The sequence below is a fragment of the Metopolophium dirhodum genome, chromosome 1 (genome assembly GCF_019925205.1).
Source record: "Metopolophium dirhodum isolate CAU chromosome 1, ASM1992520v1, whole genome shotgun sequence".
NCBI classification, from domain to species: domain Eukaryota; kingdom Metazoa; phylum Arthropoda; class Insecta; order Hemiptera; family Aphididae; genus Metopolophium; species Metopolophium dirhodum.
Window position 1 is genome coordinate 109,087,526 of NC_083560.1, and position 23,653 is coordinate 109,111,178.

The 23,653-nt window shown below is 31.0% G+C and overlaps 1 protein-coding gene and 1 pseudogene across 1 annotated transcript; one reads left to right on the forward strand and one right to left on the reverse strand.

Annotated features, from left to right (window-relative positions):
• The first annotated feature begins 4,077 nt into the window (after positions 1-4,077).
• Positions 4,078-5,983, forward strand: LOC132949739 (uncharacterized). Its single transcript, XM_061020783.1, is given in 5 exon segments — positions 4,078-4,113; positions 4,116-4,337; positions 4,416-5,289; positions 5,630-5,797; positions 5,862-5,983. Coding segments are annotated over 5 exon segments (1,422 nt in total).
• Positions 5,984-14,514: 8,531 nt separating this feature from the next.
• Positions 14,515-17,029, reverse strand: LOC132949750 (uncharacterized; annotated as a pseudogene).
• Positions 17,030-23,653: the final 6,624 nt, after the last annotated feature.

Here is a 23,653-nt window from a genome sequence, read left to right on the forward strand (position 1 = left end):
AATGTTTACTTATTAAAATTTCAAAGTATCCTTGAGCTTTCCTATTAAGAAAAAGTGCATCAACTTTTTCTCTCTGTTCTGATTGTGTTGTGATTAATAACTCATCGTCCTCTTCCTCTTCCTCGAGAAGAAGTAACATAATTTTATTATTAATAATTGTATTCATACTCATAATAAATATAAAATTTAACTTGAAAACACTAGCACTCACTGCACGAAAACCACAATGATACTGATTACAGATATAGAATTTGATAGTTTTTTTACGTCACCGGAGACTGGTCTCGGCGACCAGTCGCGCCTGGGAAACCAGCACGCGCCAACGACAGGTCATACCTTTAGTGCGTCCAATCGCGTACCTTCGCTGCGGCGGCGGTCGGTTGGTTTTCAAATGTTTCAAAAATAAAACCTTTTTCGAAAAATTTTACGCTTTTTACGCTGTTTTTCGCATTTTTGACATTTTTGCATACTTCGTTATTGCCGCCGATGTTTCAGTCCATAATCATCGCAATCGACGCCGATAAGCGGTTTGTACGCAAATTTGGTTTGTACCCTTTAAAATTTGCGTTCACGAAATGTCAGCCGGTCTTCGTTCCAACTCACAAGTGCACAATTTTGTTGTTTTGTTTTTGATTCAATAAATATTGCATTATATTATTGTAGACATATTGTTTGGTCCTTATTAACGTAGGTATATTGCTTAACGCAAACACAATTTTGTGGCTTGATAAATGTATTATTCAAACATACATTTTAATAATGTAATAATAATAACGGTCAGATAATTAGGACCTGAACCAATATGAAAATATTGGATAAAAATGTATACACTGTGGTTACTATAGTATACTATTAATGTAAATGAAAAAAAAAATTTTTTTCTCTAACACAACACGAGTTTTTAAGTACTTTGTAAGTGGGCGTGGTTTAGATTCTCAAATATTCATATTTTCCCGCGCTTTGAGCATGACGTCATAATGCCGTACTCCCGTACTGGCCGTCGCGCGTCGGCATACTAAAATATTATTATTTTTTATAGCGTTATCGCCACTTCTTACTTAGTTACCTCGCTATGTTACATGCGTATGTACGACATTATAATTTATTAATATTATAATTTGTATTACTACATGGGTATTAATACACGAGTAGTATAAATGTTTATAATATTATTAGGTACATATTTATTAGTATTACCAATAATAATAATACAATATTATCGAATTATCACTTTTTTTTAAGTTTTCATTATTTGAACTTCGTATCTTTGATCAACATATTATTACGCACATTTTAATTAATAAATATGCCAAGGGACTCAAAATACAAATATTGTTTTGTACCGAAGTGTACAAACACTTCGACAAAATGCCCTAATAAACGATTTTTGAGCGTTCCTTATGATGCTAAACGGAGATTATTGTGGTTTAAAGCAGCAAGACGTAATGATACGGCAAAATCTAAAACACATCATGATTGTTGTGAAGATCATTTTGTTGTAAGTAATTTTTATAGAGAGAATTAATTAGAATTAAAATATCTGTCTTTTTAAACCAGAATCTTAAAAAGAATAATTTTTTTTTCAGTTAGAAGATGATTTAGATAATTATATTCAATTTAAGCTTATGGGAGCATCAATACTTAAACTGAAGAAAAATATTGTACCACATATTTAAAATATTTCGTTTTGCGTTATTTTTCGTTCAATGGTATTCTATAAATTATGTTTTGTTTAATGATATACAATATATTTTATGAATCGTTATGATTTGTTTTATGGTATTTAATTATTTTTGATCATCGATTTCCGTTATAATTACGTTTACAAATTTTAATAGTTTTTCGTCTAATATAACCTTATAATCATAACGTTTGCAAGCCCTGTTATAACATTATTATTGTCAATGTGATACCAATTAAACGTGTTTTGTAAAACAAAACTGGATTTTAGTCAGAGAAAGTAGTATTTATAGATTTCACTACCAATATGCCTACATAATATACGTAGCGATGGCAGTCTACAAATGTGTATTATACAAATTTATTTTCTAGTTTTCTATCATAATATTAATAATTTTTAACAACGATTTGACAAAACGACAAAAAACATAATATATAATAAAAAAAAATATAATATAATATAATATAATATAATATATAATAAACATATTTCAGTACCTACGTGTTCGACCTCCGACCGATACACACGTGTATTCCCGGTCTACGTAATCGCATTTATAGCTTCCGATAGCAGTATACCTACGTGAACGCTCCAATCGATAATCCATAAGGTATGTTGTTCTATTTCGCCCCCCCCCCCCTCCCAGCCCCAGCCACAGTAACATCATCTCACATCCATCTCTTCACGATGGATTTTAATGTTATTTTTAGTATACTTTTAATTTTTTCCCACCTTGATGTTGACCCAGAAAAATATGTATATAGTTTTTGAATAACACCAAAGAACGTTATAATAGTCGGAGAAGTTTGTGCCACATGTACGCCAATTAAGTTTAAGCTGTGAGCAGCACATGGAACAAATATAGCCAAATCATTTTTGGAAATAATATGAGCCTGAACTCCATTATGAACTCCAGCAACGTTGGCACTATTATCAAAACCTTGATCCTCTGCAATCCTTGATGTTCAATCCATCTTCTTTCAATTTACTTGATATTTCATCAGCTAGTCCTGATCCAGTTTTCTCGTGGCTTATGATAAAGTCAATAAACGATTCTTCTATTGATACTTCTCCATTAACAATGTGTACATATCTAATTATTTCAGTTAATTGCTCTTGGTGAGAAATGTCTGATGTAAAATCAAAGAGAATGTCAAAATCTAAATTCTCATTGAAACCATTAACATCTTCTACAATTATACCATTTCCTGTAAAATGTTTATAAAATTCTTGAGCAGGTATGAGATGCATTATTGACTTAATATCATCAAGTTTTGCTTGGTTGATCTCTTTCCCATTAGGCCATACTTTAATTAGTAGGGTTTCAGATGGAAATAATATGTCATTTGATATTCTACCACGACCACGTTTTTCAATATTTATTTCTAAAAAGTTATCATCCGATAAGGTTGTACTCATTAATAATGAAAATGGTTGATTACGGCATAATTTAATTCGTCTTGCTTGTAGCCAATTGATTTTGTCAACAGAGACAGATACCTTTCGATTGGTAGTTTTTTTCTCCAACATTTCTGAGCTAACAAAGTCTTCATCATTCATTTGAATAACTATTAATGGATTTTTTTTCTTACATGTTCTCATGACATTAATATAATCTTGTGGTGTATAAAGCCTTTGTTGGTGTTTTAGTGCTGACTCAATATCTGTGGCCAGGGTATAAGTACTTAAGTGTAATACTATCAAGTGCAGTCCTATTGAAAAGAGTTTTCAATAGTAAAACAATTTTAATATTCCTGTTCTGTCCACCACATGAATCAGACCATAAAACTAAATCTTTAATATTGTGATATAAATTATTTTTTATATGTCTTAACAAACATGACCCTACTTCTTGTGCCCTTCTTCCTGCCTGGCCTTCCAACCAAACATAACAATATCCCTGATGTTAACTACAATAATGAGATTTATATTTAGGAATTTTGTCTATGTGATCTTTAACAATTTTAAGTTTCTCATCTGGAATTTTGTTTAAACCACCATTTTTCACACCTCTTTGATCTAATAAAGGTGCTCTACCATGAATTTTTTTTAGAGCTGTATTAATTCTGCAGGTTGAAACATTTAATGTATCACAAAACATTTTTCGACAAACATGTATATTATTTAAATTATACTTCCTGGAGACTCGTTTTTTAAAATGAGTGCTATTAGTACCAGCATACCTTCTTTTGATAGGTAATTCATAAACTGATGGGTGGGCGGAAATAACGTGCTATGTAACATTTTTTTCAATTTTCATGTTTTCGCGGAATAACGTGCTATGAAACAATCTCGATATATTTTAAAAATCGAAAAATTCCAAGAATGTTTTTATCGTACACAATCATCGTGTATATACTTCGAAACCGGCGATTAGTTGACTATTAAAACGTGCTATGTGCGTTAAGCGTTTACTATTCACAGTAAGTCAACGCGACGCGAGACGTGCGAATATCACGATTGTGTTACCAATTTAACTATGACAAGTCTAAATAATTTATCTACTAGTGATGTTAACCGTTTAAGGGATGGACGAAAACGGAAAATCAATATGACAGATTGGAAAAATGTAAAAAACAAAACTCTTCGAAATAGTGGGAAGGAATATACATCTCAGAGTAAAAAGCTTGTACCAGCTAAGACACCTCCAACCGTGGTTAGTAAAAATGTTATGAATGTAGTAAAATAAACATAATGTTGAAAAATATTTTATACACATTTTTAAAAATTTTAGGATCAAGTTTGTGACCAGAGTTCATGTCCTTGGCAAGGTTGTGCAACAATGACTTTAGCAAGAAAACTTTTATTATTTGACGAATTTTATAAGTTAACGTATGATGAACAATCAGCTTTTTTGTATAAGTGTATAAAAGTAAATGCTCCTGTGAGAAGACGACCAGGAAAAACAGATGCTACATCACGACGATTTTGTTCATTTAAATATTACATAGATGATTTACAGGTATGCAAAAATACTCTTTTAAATACGTTTTGTATTATAAGAAGACGTGTTATGACGCTACAAGATAAAATTAAATTAGGTATTATTACACCTAGGGATAACCGTGGAAAACATTTAAATAGACCTCATGCTATTGATGCCCCTGTAAGAGATTTAATTAGACTACACATAAATAGTTTACCTCGACAACCGTCTCATTACAGCCGTATCGCTACAGATAACCTGCAATGTTTGAGTTCAGACTTAAATTTGTGTAAGCTTTATCGATCGTTTAAAAATAAATATCCAGATATAAATGTCAGTAAACGTATCTATAGAAATATTTTTCGGTCAGACTTTAAATTACGTTTCGGCTATCCGCGTTCAGATACATGCAAACAATGTGATTTTTTTTATAATAAATTAGTGGCAGCTGATACAGAGGAAGAAAGCAAAAAAATAGAAATTGATAGTAAGTTGCATCATTCTAAAGCTGAGCAATCGTATGATGCCCTTAAAAAAGATACAGACATCGGTAGACTCAATAGCTCTATTGTAGTGCTTTGCGTTGATCTACAGCAAGTATTATTTTGCCCAACTCTTACACATTCTAACATGTTTTATCAGAGACAACTTTCCAACTATAATTTAGCAATTCATAACGTAGGTAATAATGAAGTTTCTATGCATTTGTGGTTTTAAAAGAGGCTCATTAGAAATAGCTTCGTGTATTTTAAATTATATCGAAAATATTTACGATATTCTTGGACATGGCGAAGAGAGGAAATTGATAATATGGTCTGATAGATGTGTCGGTCAAAATAATAACTGGCGAATATTAAACATGTATTCCTATCTAATATTTTGCAAGTATTTTACAGAAATTAATCAAAAATTTCTTTCGACTGGCCATAGTTTTTTACCATGTGACCGTGATTTCGCTTTAATTAAAAAACAAAAAAAAACAGCAAAAGTACTTGTACCGTCACAATGGAAATATGTTATAGCTAATGCAAGATTAGAAAAACCATTTCGTATTATAGAAATGTCTCAAAATGATTTTAAAGATTTTTCTGCATTAGAGCAAGATATTACAAAAAAAAATCTAAAAATAACACAAGCAATGTGGTTGAAATTGACAGCTGATGCTCCTAAGCATGTAAATATTCGTGAAAGTCACAATACACTGAGACCTTGGACATTACATCAAATACGTCAAAACAACTTTATCTATTAAAGATTTACCACCAGCCTACGAATTCCCAGTGGCCTTAACAAAAGAAAAGAAAAAAGATCTTTTAGACATGTGCAAGTATATGCCTCAACAATACAGTGACTTCTATACATCATTACCTGGATAATATATTGTATTAATTTTAAAATATGTAAAAATAATTATGTGGTTTTTTAAAGGGTAATAAAATACCAGGATAATATTATATTGTATTCATTTTAAAATATGTAAAAAAAAAATAATGTGATTTTTAGTAATAAAATAATATGTTTTATTAATATTAGTATTTATGATATAATTTTGTTTGAGTGAAATGAATATAGTACCTACACAAATAAAAAAAAATAATAAAATATTGTAGAGTGTTATAGTCGAATATGGAAGACGTTCTACGTGCGTTCCAAATAACATAAAAAAAAAATGTATAATACTGTTTTCGTTTTTAGTTGTTCCTGAACATTTACGAATTGCTACATAGCACGTTATTCCCGCCCACCCTTCAACTAGTGCATCAATATAAGCATTTTGGGCCATGTATTCTCCTATTTTCCAAAAATTAACAAATTCAAGTTTTCTTTGTTCTAGAGAAACCTTTTGCACACACTTCATTTGGCATACACAGTCAAAATCTTTAAAATTTTTGTGATCAATTTTTTTATTTTTATAGTTGTAATAACTCAAGTTAGAGTTTTTTAATAATTTTATGTTAGCTCGAGATTGTTCAGTGTGTTTTCTTTTCCTACCTTTTTTCGGTCTACCACTATAAATATTTTGATTGATATCTGTGTTAATAACTCCATCACCATCTGGAACTGTTGCTTGATTATCGTCATCACTAGGTTCCACTATGGTGCAATACGGATCAAACGTCGGATCCTTGTCAGTGTCATCAAAAGTTTCATCGTCGTTAGAAAATACATTACATTCGTTTTGAATTTCTGTTATTAAACAAAAGTATTACAATATTATTAAATTATTATTATAATATTACATTATAACATCAAAGATATCTATAATATGATTTTTGTTTCTTACCTTCCAAATCAACTGAAATATTTGTTTCAATATCTGTTGTTGCTATATTTTGAACAAGCTTTACCATTCGACTGGCCCTTTTAGTTCTGTTTACTTCCATGTTATGTGAGTAACAAGATATAATAATACACTTAAAATCTTACTTATAATTATTAAAATAACAAATAACGAATAAAATCGTCATAACAAAGAATAAAATATTAAGATTTTAATATTTAAAACAATCCATTGTTAATAAAATAATGATTATCACTTTTTACAGAAAACGACCAAGCCACTTGGATTGATATTATCTTATTATTATTATCAGTCATACCTCCATTACGAAACCACGCGTCATGGATGTATTATGCATTAATTTTTATCGATATAATCATTCAGTTAGTTTTTGAAACATTGATAGATAGCGCTACACATCAATGTTGGTTTGGTTGTATTTTGCAGAATACGTAAATTGAAATTCTCTATCTGGTTCTACTAAAACCTCGTTTTTCATTAGATTGTGGGATGGTTGCTTTCTGCATAACGCTATTAATCAATTAATTCATCGATAAATCTTAACGCATCCAAAAAATATAGTAAAGAATACCTGTTCTATTACTGGATATATTCATTTAAGAACTTATATGTCATATAAACAAAAATATTCCTCGACTTGGCTATTTCATGTGTGCAAAATTTGAGACAAATCTGATTTTAGGTTAAAATACTAGTCATTGAACACCCAGTTAAAATACCAGTAATTGAACACCCATTCAATAACTAGATATTACTGAATTTATGTGTCCAGTAATTGAAAACTCAAGTTTTGATGTCATGAATAAACCAGTAGGTGCGTGGGCTATACAAACGTTATACTATTAATTATTATTATGAATTTCCAAATTGTACTCACCGGTTTTGAAAAGCGCCCAACGTAGAACACAATACGCCACCAAGAAAAGCTAAGAAAGCTAAAAGCCTAATATATTATATATTATAAGAAAAATGTTTTTCTGTGCGCTTGGGTTGTGTATTGCATGGGCGTTCGTCACAAGATGGCGTTATATAATACAGGCACGTTTCGCGTCGCAAAAGTTGTCTCCTGCACGCCGACCAACCTGATCAATTATTAATGGTCATACTGTAGCATTGTGTGTATCGTTGATATTTAAAGCCTCGATTACACTGAGCGATTTAACACGCTGCGTGTCGGCGATTAAAGTCGCGCACACGCATTCATGTGATATACACGTGACAAGAAGTTGTCATTGATATAGATAATTCATTCGTTTTCTTTTATATTAAACATTTTAAAATTTATGATGAAGTGGAATTGTAATAACATTGTTGACTTTTTAAAAATTTACGAACAGTATCCATTACTGTGGAACATAAAACATAAGGACTATTTGAACATAAAATTAAAAGATGAAATTTTTAAAAAGTTGTATGCAGACCTCGAGAATGAAGGATTGGTAACGGGAATAGATGAAAAGAACCTCAAGGCAAAAAATAAAAATTTAAAAGATGTTTATAGAAATGAGCTTGCAAAAATCGAAAAAAGTAGAAAAAGTGGAAGTGGAACAGATGAAATATATTCTCCAAAACTTACTTGGTTCAACTCTGCCAACTTTTTTCGTGAAGTTTTATCAACAAGACACAGCCAAGCCAGTCAAATTTGGTAAGTTTGAATATTATATAGTGTAATAATATTGTTAGTGTTATTAATTAATAATTAATACCAATATTCAAAGTATGCAGAAACTATTTCCTATTTAAAATTAGTATATAATGTGCAATGATAAATATTTCATAATGAACAAAACTCAGACAATATAAATAAGAGAATATTTTGTTTAATTTTATAGATATAAATGTAACGTAAATGAATAGCTTAACATGTATTTATTTGCTTATTTTAACTATACTTTAAATTTAATTTTTCATAATTGATTACTTAAAAGTACTTTAAATAAATTCATTAGGTTTATTTATATAGTTATGCCAACTTTCTCCCATTGCCACGGTAAAGGATTTTCCTCTATAAAATATTTTGCCAATGAACTCCTAACATCTTCTGCAGCTCGTTTATAGTTGTTGCTGCCCATTCTATTGACAGTTTCTAGATTATTCACGTGTTCTCTCCATTCCCCAGGAATAATATTGCCGTTATTAAAATCCTCTTGGTCAACTGCTTGTGGAGGTATATAGCTATTTGGAGTAGTTTTACGTAGCCAGTTGTGTAGACTACAAGCTGCATATATTAATTTATCTATTGTTTTTGGCTGTAGATCAATTGGTTTAGAAAATATTCGGAATCGCTACCATGGGCGAAACTAGGGTAAAATGTATGGGAGTGCTAAAATCTAAAGCACAACACGAGAACCCCCCTCCCCCTTTTTTTTGGCAAAATTATTTTATGCACAAACAAATTTAATGTTTTTATACAATCACTAAATAATATAACATAAAATATCAATTCAGCATATCACAATATAAATTTATTAAATAATAATGCTCATATTATAATACATTTATTTTTCTATTATTATTATTTAATGCAAACTTATTTAGAATTTTTTCATTATTAACGTTATTTGTAATGTCTCTTTCAATAAATTGTAAGAATTTGGTAGTTTTAAGGCTACCAAAAACTACCCACGACAAAAGGGGAACACTTTTGTCGTGACCTATGAGCAGCACCGCGTGATGACCCGAGGGCCAAGTCGGTGGAGCTCATAGGCTTTGTACACGCATCCGCAAGTGAATGCGGAAGATTTATTTTAAAGGGGAAGGTCCTTTGGGGGCTGGCCATCTCGTCCTAAGGGATGTCGCGACAGAATGTCGATGGGATTGTTTTTTCCAGGGCAGTGAATGGTATTTAAATTGTATTCCTGTAAGGCAAGGGTCCATCGAGTGAGACGGGTACTCTTGAGCTTACAAGTAAATAGAAAAGTGAGGGCCTTGTGATCAGTATATAAACTAATGGGATGTCCTAAGATGTATATTTTGAACTTTTGACAAGCGAAAAGGATGCCAAGTAATTCGAGCTCGGTCACTGTATAGTTCCTTTCGGTACCACACAATGACCGGCTGGAAAAGGATAAAGTATTTCGCTGTCCTTCTTTATCAATTTGGAATTGTTCAGCCCCAAGACCTATATACGATGCGCCGGTCTGTATACAGAATGGAATGTTGAAATCGGGATGAGTTAATGAAATTTGTTTTGAAAAAGCATTTTTAATTTTAATGAAGTCTTGTTGGTGTTGTTCAGTGAAGTTCCAGAGAGTGTCTTTATGTATGAGAGAAGAGAGAGAATTTAGAAGGAAAGAATGATTTTGAGAAAATTTTCGGTAGAAATTACAAAAACCAAAGAACAATTGGAGATTTTGATCAGAAACTATAGTGAAAGGTATTTTATCTTTGAGGGAGGGAAGGGCGATTCGTTTTTTGTCATAATCAATATTTACACCATATTCTAGTAACCAATCCGTACCAAGGATCAACGATGTTGATAATTGTAGAACGACCAAGAATACACCATGAGTTTTCGTCAATCGTTAACTCAGCTATGAGCTAGTTAGCTGATCTAAAATGTGTCAGGTCCGCTAAACCACGATGTGCATTGTGCAAGTTTACACTGTATAAAATATACTCGCAACACGCAGCCAAATGTAAAATAACTATAATGTGGTGTCTACTCACTACTGTCTATATTAATATTATCAAGTACCAACTAACTAACAAGAGAGTACAAAATCAAATAAAACAATATTATAGTGGTGAATGACGGGCCCGTATTATTGTACCCAAATGGAAATGTTATTTACAAGACGTATACAAAAAAATTTTAAATCCGTAATCGAAAACGTCATTAAATTGCATTATATTATTAATTTATTGTATTACGCCGACAGTACACTATTCACTCTCTTCTCGTCACACCTACGAACGCCCGTTGGCAAGTGGTGACGATATTAGATATCTACATACTGCTGGCATTATATTTGACGATACAAATATACAATTAACGGTGGTTGTTGAGCGTTAGTTGGGAATCTAGGTAAAATGTATCAAAATAAAACCTACTGATTCTACGCATTGTGTACACGGTACATTTTAATATGTAATAAACCAAATTTAATTTACGCATTTGATGTTTCCATTGACCATTAGAGATTAAAATAACTTAGAAAAACAATATTTTAATAATTTATCAATTGTACCAGTCAATTAAATATTATTTATAAAATCGGAAGTGTTACTGTTACTGATATTGTAAAAACCGGTACAGACAATTTGGGAGTGCTAATTTTGATATTGGAAGTGTTAAGCACTCCCAAGCCCCCCCCCCCCTAGTTGCGCCCATGATCGCCACACCAGAATGCCAAATGCGTTCTCCACCACCCTTCAAGCACGTGAAAGACGATAGTTAAAAATCATTTCATAATTATTAAGTCCAGTTTTACTATATGGTTTTAATAAGTTTGTTCTTAATGGAAATGCATCATCGCCAATAATAACACAGTTTTCGGGCATACCTAAGGTATTATTTTCCGATGCGATATTTAAGGTACTGTCTCGAAATATTGCACTATCACTAGCTCGGCCATTAGCTCCTATATCGATGTATGTAAAACAATAATCACCGTCAACCATTGCGAACAATATAATACTATAGGTTTTTTTATAATTATAAAATGATGAGCCAGAACCAGGAGGTCTTTTAATTATCACATGTTTTCCGTCGATTGCACCACAACACATTGGAAAATTCCAACGATGAAAAAATGTATCCTTTATTTTCCCCCATTCATCAGCAGTCGCGGGCACCTGAGAATTTTAAATTTAAATTAAGTTTATATTGTATAGTAATTTTTTTTAAATATGTATGGAATCATATTTTAAATAATCTAAATTTCTAAATTGATTATTATTGTTTAGATTTTAACCAATTTAAGTCAATGTTCGAATGAGATGGAATCTAACCCAATCGAAGAGATTGAAAATGAAAGTTCAACAAGGGGATCCATAAACGATATTCAAATAGATGAAATAATTGGGAGACCAAGACCGTCGCCAACAAAAATGAAACCACCATCAGGGTCAGTAAAAAAAATTAAAAAGCATACTGCCCCTGATATAGCAATTGCAATTGAACAATTAGACAAAATCGCTCAGAGTGCATATTAAGAAAAAGCGTATGATCAGTTTGGAAAGTATGTTACATACGAGCTTCGCCAACTACCACAACGCCATGCTATTTTGTTACAGTCTGAAATACAAAGTTGTATTACTCGGATTAGATTATCTACTTTGGACCTCTACCTCAACAATACCATCAACAACCATTACCATACACGGAACAACTTCATGTAAATGTCGCATCACCTTCTACCTCGTCAAGTTCAATAAGTAATTATACATCTACTCCGCGTGTGAACGAGGAATACGATATGTTAAGCCAAGCTATTATAAATTCTTTTTCACACAATGACCAATAATTTGTATGAATTTAAAATTAATTATTATATTATACAATTTAATAATGATACAGTTTAAAAAAAAAATAAAATAATTTTGTTGATATTTAGTTTAATTTAACTTTATTTATTAGTACCTTATTTTTCTATAATTATACTAACTTTAATAAATGGTTCCAACACTTGAGAAATCGCTGTAAGTACATCGGGTAAAAATACTGAAATTGTACATTCAGGAACGCGAAAAAGATATTGTAAAGACTTAAATGAATCACCAGTAGCTAAATAACGTAAAGTTATTTCCAGTTTGATTTTCGACGGAATCGCCATCCTCATTTGAGTGTCTTCTTTCTTTATTAGGCCGTCAATCATCTGTAACAATGTATCTAACTGGGCCCCGTTCATCCTTAGAATATTTCGGTAGGCTGTAGAGTCTTCGTGTTTTAACTCTAATAATGTACTGGATGCATCATATTTCTCTCGCCTTGAAATCCAACTTCTGATCCATAATCTTTTCTTTTTATACTTTTTCTTTTCCAACTCCTGTCGCAATAAATGAGAAATCACAACAACTCCCGCACGAACTACAGCTTCCGACATTTTGACCAGTCACTTCTCACTAGCGATTTTGCCAGCTAGGGCGATTACATTGAACGATTTTACTCACTGAAGTGTAAAAACGCCAGCGACTTGCGACTAAAGGGGCTGTCACACGAGGTGACTACTCGCTACGACTACGTACCAGCGAGTAAAGTCGCTCCATCTGACAACGTATTCGCTACGAGTTTTTTAAGTCGTAGCTATGAATAGTCGCGGCGAATGGAATAGAGCATGTTCAATTCTACTCGCTAGGAACGCGCGACTATGCTGGTCACTTGACCCACTCGCAACTCAAAAATCGCAGTCGCCCCGTGTGACATCGACGCTCGCTGGTCGCTACTAGCTAGTATCATTATTATCATTATTGTTTATCAATATTAATTATATTATCAATCTTATAAGATTGTTATTGTATAATATTACTTTATTTCATTAATTTAATCAGTACACTTCATCAGTTAACTTTTCGATCTTCAACTTTTCAATTTATTTTTCTATATAATATCATGAATAACAAGCAAGAACCGACCTTGAAGTGGTCATCTAATGATATAAGTAGATTTTTACTTGTATATAGAAAATATGAATCGTTATGGAATACAGCCGATGAAAATTTCATGCGAAAAAATGCACGTCAGAACAATATGACAAATTTACGCATGGAATTAAATGACATTGGTTTTCAAATTTCAAATGATGAACTTCTGAAAAAGAAAATTAAAAACATTAAGGATGCGTACAGACATGAAGCTAACAAAGTTAAAAAGTCTATGAAAAGTGGTGCTGGAGCTGAAGATATCTATAAACCCAAGCTAAATTGGTTTCAAAGTTGAAGCTGATGCTTTTTTGAGAAACGTCATGACTGGTCGAGAATCCAGCTCAAATCTTGTAAGTACAATGTACATTTTACCCTGCGGTAATTATTTATTATTTCATGTTTTAATAATAAAATTTGAACTTCAATGATTTATTTATCTTGTTTACGACTCTTATTTATTTTAAGAACAGAATTGCGTAATTTAATTTAATTTTAGTCAATTTTTAAAAAGATAATACAATATTGAATATTCCCATTGGTGACTACGTCGACGTGTGTTTATTAATTCGTGATTTATTTTGGGTTTTTTTTTTTTCTATATTACAATCTCGTCGTTAACCATGAATAATAAAGACATTTTATTTACCCTAATGGCCTAATAATAATAAATTGTCATATTTTTACGGTGTACTGAAAACTAGTAGTCCAAGTCATTATAATATATATATTTTATATTATTTAATATTACAATTGTATGGGCTACTGGATGTTGGTAAATCAAACGCTAATATAATATTCTTTTTTTCTCCTACACATTATAATGGAATCAAAAACACTTATTAGTTATTGCTGTTTGAAAAATAAATAATTTTAATAAAAATCATAATATTATTTTCACATTATAATACTGTAGGTATTAATCTGTAATCATAAAAAATAAAAATGATAAAAAAATAAAAACAAAATAACCATTTATTTGAATTATTTTACTAAGAAATAAATATACTAATATTATTTATTTTAAGTATTTTGAACGGCTTGTAATTGCCACGGAACAGACAATGTTGTGCAGAAGTCTCTAGCATATCTTTTCCTCAATAGTTCCGCATCTGTTGTATAGTGATTGGAGATATATCCCACATCTAGCCGACCAACTGACATTAATGAATTGGTTTGTCTCCATGTACCCGGGTGAATTTCACCTGTATTTAAATCTTCAGTATCAATACATTTTGTTGTTAAATAATCCCTTGAAGCGGTCATTCTTAGCCAATTATGAATGGCACACGCAGTTTTCACAATTAACTCTGTAGTTTCCACTTTAACATCAATTGTCCTTCGAAAAATACGGAATCTGGATGATAGGATTCCAAATGCATTTTCAGAAACGCGCCGAGCTCTAGACAAGCGATAATTAAAAATTTTTTCTTCCAACGACAAATGTCTGTGACTGAAAGGCTTCAATATGTTTGTTCGAAGAGGGAAAGCATCATCTCCTACACAAAGACCACCCTCCGGCCAATTGAGCAAATTTTTTTCAAGTGCAATATTCAAAGTAGAAACTTTGAATATTGTACTATCTGAAGCTCTTCCATCACTTCCTACATCGATGTATCTGAAGCAGTAATCGGCATCTACCATTGCAAACAAAACGATACTGTAAAATCCCTTGTAATTGTAAAATGTGGATGTACTGTTTGGAGGGCGAATGATGGCAATATGCTTTCCATCAAGAGCCCCACAGCAATTGGGAAAGTTCCACTTTGTTTCAAATTATTTCTGGATAGATCGCCACTCTTCTATAGTATCAGGAATCTAAACACATTTGTGAAATTACTTATAAAAATATTTCTTGTAATTATTGTATAATTAATTTGTAATTAACCAACTAACAGTTAGTGGAGTATTGCTAACAGTAGCTAAAATAAAAAAATTTTAAACTGCACACAAAAAATACACTGAAAGGTGAATCATGAGGGAGAGATACTATACTAACACATTATACAACTATATTAAGATCATAATATTGTAACACATTGTACATCCTGATATCAATTAAAATGTTTTATTAACAGGACATTTCATTGATCAACCAAGATTTGGAAAAGTGCAATTATTCAGATGAAGATGAAAACGTTTCCGTAATATCTGAAAAACCAATTGAACAAGTCACGAATTTGCCACTTGCCTCTTCATATACCGAAAGTCTGGCCTCATTACCTCCTCCGAAAAAGAAGAAGAAATGTAACAAGTCCTCGAACTTGGAGCAGTCTGTTAACAAACTTCATGAAATTGCATTGATGACAAATGAAACCGATGATGAATACGATCGTTTTGGAATGCATATTTCAGCTCAACTTAAACAGCTACCATTAAGAAGTTTTATAACACTTCAAGAAAAAATTCAAAGTTTAATTACACAAGAAAGACTGAAAATTATTGATTCTCATAATAACCAAACTGAATACCCATTCTCCATTCCAACCTCATCTGGCAGATCATCAAACCTTAGCCAAATATCTTTCTCTTCTTCGTCTCATTCAAACCCCATAATTCATACCGGAGAATACCAAGAACTCCTTCAGTGCAATACATTTCAGTCAACTATACAATCAGAAAACACAATGCTGGACCCGATCCAACAAGCAATTTTAAACATATGTTCTAATAATTAAATTATATATAAATTCTATAAGAGAAATAATTTTTTTTTGTTTTCTATAAAAGGTTTTATTACACGAGTTCGTGGCAGTTATTTAATAATATGTATATTGTATAAATACATACAATAAAAAGTGTGTTGATTTTTTAAGTTTGAAAATATACGATATAATTTTTTTTGTTTTCTTTAAAAGATTTGTATGCACAAGTACGTTGCAGTTATTTAATAATATGTATATTGTATAAATACATACAATAAAAAGTGTGTGGTTTTTTTACGTTTGAAAATATACGATTTGTAAAAGTATATATTTATCACGTTTTTCTTTGTTACGTTTTTAATTGTTATGCATTAGGTATAGCGAAGACTAATAAATTAAAAACTAGTATAAATTAATTAAATTATTTAACTTACCTTGATGAATGTTGACAAAGCATTGTAAATTGCTATCAATACTTCAGGTAAAAACGTAGATATTGTATTGTGAGGAACTCTGAATAAATACTCCAAAGTCATCAGGCTGCCACCACTCGCTAAGTAACGCAGTGTTATTTCAAGTTTTGTGTTACTTGGAATTGCATTTCTCATTGGGGTATTTATTTTGGTAATTGCTGCGCTAACCATCTGAAGAAGTTCATCAAACTTCGTCTGTGATATGCGCATAATATTTCTGTAAGCAGAATGATCCTCTTCAGCCAATTCCTTCAAAAGTAAGGCAGATGCCCCAAATTGTTCTCTTTTACGAATCCAATCACGAACCCACTTCCTCTTTCGCGTATTTTGTACATCAACAATTAATTGTTCTGCTAATTCTGCACACGTAAGGCGAATTATTCGTTTTAAAATGTTACGACGTGATGCGATTGACGACATTTTTGCGACTGACTACTCGCTACTCGCTATCTTGTACAACTTCGTGTGTGACAACCTACTCGCGGCGACTTGATGTGGCGAGAAGTCGCTGCTACTAGTCGCGGTGAATAAAATCGCCACGTGTGACAGCCCCTTAAAGTAGCCCAGCCGTCAACATTAATCGCGAGCGAGCAGCGAGTATTCAACACGCGGTGAGTAAGTGACTAGACCGATTACATTGAGCGACTTTAATCGCAGCGAGTTAATTCGCCGGCGACTAGCGTGTAAAATCGCTCAGTGTAATCGAGGCTAGTAGGATAAAAAAGAGATTTCTGGAACCTCAACCTGGTGGCTCAACCCTATACCTGATGGCGAAACCCGCGAAACCCGTTTGCTCAACCCATATACATCTATACACCTCTGCTCAACCCATATCACATACGTACACGACATTCCCCCCACTACCCCGCTCTTCATATTCACCCAACCATCAATCACGCACTTGTACGAATTCCCCCCGCCACTCTTCCCTATAAATTAGCCGCGGAAAATAATTTAAAAATTTTTTTGCCGAAGATTCAGTAGTTTCGGAGCCTATTAAATACAAACAATCAAATCTTTCCTCTTTATAATATTAGTATAGATATATATTATATCGCTTGTTTGCTACAATATCGACATAACACAAAAATCGTCATTTTTGAGTTGTTTGCAAATAATAATAATTTTGGTGTTTTTCTTTATGCTGCAAGAACGACATAAGTGAACATACATAAATTAGCCGCTAGATGGCAGTTGTGACGTTATTGCGTTATCATATTTTATTTCAATACTGTCTTATCTCAGTTAGTATTCCGCCGGCATACTGCCAAGTGCTACTACTTTTTTCTTAGACCGACATAATTTACGTCAATACGTTATTGCTACAAAGGTAAGAAAATGTATACATTTTTATTTGTTTGGAATAGTGTATTATTTCACTTATGACTTTATTGACGAAATAATGGTTATGACTTACATTATAATTATTTAGTAATATGTCACTCTTGCAAAAAACTTTTTTTTTGTTTGATTGGTTATTTATTCTTATGACGTTATTTCTAAAAATTATTTTTCTTTTCTTAATTTAAATACTGAATTATTTGACTTTAAAACTTTTCTTGCTTAAAACTATTATTTATCTTTTAGTGTATTTTAAAAATGAATTCTCGGGGAAAGTTGTTACTTAAATTAGCCGGTGTATCAACCAATTTACCCGAACATAAAAATGTAATTAAACAACAAAATACTTTTTAAAAACCTATACATGAATCAGCTGTACAAGTGTCTTCAAAATTGAATGGTATGTAAATCAATTACATTATAAATTATAATGATATAAATGCTATTTATTTCAAAAATAATAATATTTTTATTTATTTTTTATAAATAATATAATATTATTTTTATTTAAATCACAAATTATGATATTGTGTATATTTTCCCTAAAAAACTAATATAATATCTTTTTTATTTTAGTATCAAGTAGATTATCAGCATCATCGTCAAGTAGTGCCTCAACTTCTGATTCTTCATCATCATCTTCCTCTGAAGACTTTGATGATACTTTTGGTGATAAAACTTACGAACCTACTAAAGAAAACATTATTTTGAGTGAAGATACTACTGAAGATGATTCAATTATTGACGACAACAATGATCACAGACCATCTGTTTCTATTGAGAGCTCAACCAGTGAGGTAAATTTAAGTTTGATAAATACATTAGGGGTAACTAGTCCATTGAAAAAAGGTAAAAAACGTCAGAGAAATTAAGATAAATGGAAGAGAAACATAGATAAAAAGTTGAGAAATAAAGGGCAGTTATATGAATCACATTGTGCGAGCAAAAAAATGAGAAAAGAAAGGCAGATGAAATCTCTATGTAAAGAAACTTGCAAGCTAAAGTGTTCATCCAAGTTCAACGATGAAAATAGGAAAGAATTGTTTTCAGGATTTTGGGAGTTGGGTGATAATGAAAGACAGAGACAGTTTATTTCAAATAGTATGCAGACCATTCAGTCCAAGTATCGTTATATTCGCCAAGGTGGTACTAGAAGCCCAAGAAACAATAATAATGCGTTTTATTTCATTTTAAAAGAACAAAAAGTAAGAGTATGTAAATTATTTTTTAAGAATACGTTAGATATAAATGATCGACCTATTCGTACCGTCCTAGAAAAACAAAATAAAATAGCTAATATTCTATTAGAAGGAGATAAAAGGGGAAAACATGGCAAACATGTTAAAGTAGACGATAAAATAAGGGACGGTATTATAAAACATATTACTTCAATACCAAAAATTGAAAGTCACTATGCAAGTGCAGATACTTCAAAACATTTCATTGATGGGAGTAGGTCTATTGCTGATATTCACAGGGATTATGTGGCTAATTGTAAAGAAAAAAATGTTCCATTTGGCAATTATGTATTGTTTTATCGTATTTTCACCCAAGAATTTAATATTTCATTTTTTCAACCTAAGAAAGACTTGTGTGATACATGTGAAGCCTATAACAATGCAATAGGTGAAGAAAAAACTGAACTAAAAAATAATTATGAAGAACACTTGATGGAAAAAGATTTGTCAAGAAGTGAGAAACAACTTGATAAAGAAAAGTCAAATTTAATTTTAGGTGTTTATGATTTACAAGCTGTGATGCCACTGCCAAAAGGAGATGTTTCTATATTTTATTACAGGTCAAAGTTAAATGTTCTTAATTTTACTATTTATGACATGCAGAAAAATATTGCTGATTGCTATGTATGGGATGAATCAAATGGTCACAGAGGTGTGAATGAGTTGGGAACTTGTATACTGAAATATTTGGAAATGAAGTCTGATAAAAATGATGGGGATGTAATTTTCTATTCCGATAATTGTCCCGGGCAAAATAAAAATAAATTTATACTTGCATTATATATTTATGCAGTTCATCAATTTAAAAATATTAAAACAATCACACATAAATACCTTATAAAAGGCCACACTCAAAATGAAGGTGATTCAGTTCACTCCTTAATAGAGAGACAATGTAAAAAACAGTTAAAAAGTGGGCCTATTTACACTCCAGAAGCTTTTGTCTCAATAATTCGAACTGCTAAAAAAACTGGAGAGCCGTATCATGTTCATGAATTATGCTACGAAGATTTTTATGATATAAAAAGTCTATGTTCTCAAATTGGTGTAAATATTACAGTTAACACAGATAACGAAGCGGTGAAGTTTACGAATATAAAAATTATGAAAGTTGAGAAACAATCGCCATCATCGATTTTTTATAAGACATCATACTCTCAAACCGAATTCAAAGAAGCTATTGTGATTAGAAGAAAAAAAACTGTAGCTGTTGAACTAAAAAAAGAATTTTCTGCAAAACCAGGGATCTCAGAAAAGAAAAAAGAAGACTTATTATACTTAGTTAAGAAAAATAGTATACCAAGCTTTTATAAACCATATTATGAACAATTATAAATATTCTATGATATTATAATATTAATCTAATATGTTAATTCATCATTAAGTTTTAAGATTATGTTTATATTATTTAAATATTGTGACGTTATGTTCCTAAACTAAAAAGATTTTGTTATGTTATACATTTAAAAGAGTTAAATTTATGTTACTTAAGTCTTAAAGTTTAAAATATTGTGATAATTATGATTTGATTAATTGGAATTTTGTATTGTTTTTAAGTGAATAAAGTTGAAGCATTTATTATAATTTGTGTTAATATTAATAGTTACACAATAATGTGGTAACAATAAATAATTCATTACATTAGGTACAAACTAAAAATAAAAATTTTGCATTAACGACATATTACAAAATAACTCGTAACTAAAAATCAATCTTTGCATCAATAGTGTCATAAGTTAATAAGCTTAAACTAATTCCTAGTTTTTTAATAATAATATTGTTGTAGGTGAGAATTGAAAGCATGAATATAGTGTGTTACAACACTCCACATCTATTAAAATAAGTTTCTATAGCAATATAAACATTAACAGGATTTTATCATCATCTCATTGTAAATAAAATTTTCAAATTCATTTTGTGTAAAATCATGTTTTTCGTGTTATATCGATGTTGTAGCAAACAAGCGATATATATTATATTTGGCTGCCCTTTTGTCCTTTTGCCTTCTCGGTCACGCCGTGGCTTCCTTATATTGGTGTTTATATATTTGATTTGGCATAAATATACACGCTATAGCCACTGTATCGGTCTGTAGGTAGGTAGATGTATATATTATAATATATTAAAATATTCTAGCTCGAGTCGAGTCGACTATACTATAGGTATGTTTGATCATGAGCATAAAATCAAATTAATAACTAACATACATGTATACTATGTAAACAGTGCTTACTTAATATATTACAGTTTTTAGGTGACTTGATTGGTTGAGGTAATTTGGTAATTAGACATTTTATGTAGGATACAAATACTGCTGCAGATACTATATAATACAATATTAATAAAGTAATAGATCTTTATGTATTTAAGTATAGCCTGGTAGTTTATATGATATTTTATGGCATTTTTTTTACATTTTTTGCATTTTATAATATACACATGCTTAATGTTTATGTAAATCGTTATGTGACATTTATTAAATTAGATTTGAACATTTATAACGGTGTGCTATTGCGATATGACTTATGTATTATAAAGATATATGTATATTGTATACCTACCTAAAAGTATATATATAGTTATATTTATATAATTTAAGCATATTCGTCTATTGGTCTATAAGTATAAATAAAGTATCTACTCAAAATATTAGAAATCCTCCTGATACTCTGACTGTAATATTATTATACACGTCATATCATATACGAAAATAAATAATTAAACACTGCTTCAATATAATAATTATTAGTATTCAAGATTACCATCTAAATGAAATTAAGATGGCCAACATCTAATAGGTAATTACATTAATATATATAAATCACTTTTAAATAATTTGACAATATTATTTAGATGTGTAAAAAAAAGTTACTGAACCATATACAAAACAAATTAAAGGCATATAAAAGTTAAATCAAAAGCTTAATTATGACAATTAAATCAATTTAATAAATAACAAATGAAATGATATTATATACAATATAATTTACCAAGTTATAGTTAAACTAACGGATATTGCTTAAAGTAAACGCAGTTCTGTGGTTTGATTTATTATAAAACGACGTTCGATTCTGTTTGTATGTACCTACATAATATTATAATACAGAATTACATATTTTATATAAGATTTATAAGATATAATTACAATGCATAATATGCTTAGGAGGTTAATAATTACGAACGTCTCTTAAGCCTCAGTAGGATAAAAAAGAGATTTCTGGAACCTCAACCCGATGGCTCAACCCGCGAAACCCGTATACATCTATACACCTCTGCTCAGCTCAACCCATATCACATACGTACACGACATTCCTCCCGCTACCCCGCTCTTCATATTCCCCCCACCATCAATCACGCACTTGTACGATATTCCCCCCGCCACTCTTCCCTATAAATTAGCCGCGGAAAATAATTTAAAAATTTTTTTGCCGAACCGGAATTCGAACTCGAACCGTCCGCTTCCCATACGACAACCACACCGCTGCGCAGCTTACTCGCTTATGATTACAAGGTATATTCCATTTCATTTAACTGGTGTTTACGACAATCGTTCACATACGTACGAGATGTATAATTCCCCCCCCCCACCACCGCCACCACTATACCTTTCAAAGGGCCGCCGCGAACGCGCGCGATCCCGCCACCGCGTTATCATATCTATGTTATCAGTTATCACATCTATAAATACCTACTTACATACGCACTTACGTACAAACACACATACACATACATACATACATATATATATATATATATTACACACACGTTATACATCTTAAATAAACACACATTCAAATATATTATAATATAGTCTACATATAATATCGTCCCCGTTCATGCAAAACACACTAAGTCCAAAAATCGGGTTTTCCGGTTTATTGACATATAAAATTCAGTTTAAAAATATCTACAATATGCTGTATTCAACTAAGTCCCAATATTATTTAAAGATGTTTAATATACAATTCAAAATGTTAACTAAGTCCATTCGATATTTTCCTTAATACGCAGAACACACTAAGTCCACACGTGGACTTAATGCGTTGTGCATGACTGCATGAGTTGATTCATAGAATATAGTTACTAACATGCAAAATTAATTAAGTCCATTTTTAATCTATAAATTATTAATAATATTATTTTTTTTATCATTATTGAGTAGTTAGAATCACGATTTAAAGTATTTAATCGTGGTTAGTGGTTAGTGGTTACAATTCAATTGATTATAAATATTTATTATAAATACTTATTTTATATTTATTGAAGTTTATAAATAGTTATTTCTCGCGAAGATTAGAATATTATTTTGATAAGAACTATTAGTTAAATAGTTAAACTACTTAAACTTAAAAATTAAATTTAATAAAAACACTGAGATATGACAAAGAATATCCAAATCATTTGCTATATCGATATGATTATTCTGATGAGTTTTCTAAAATAAACATAAAATTAGTCAAAAGAA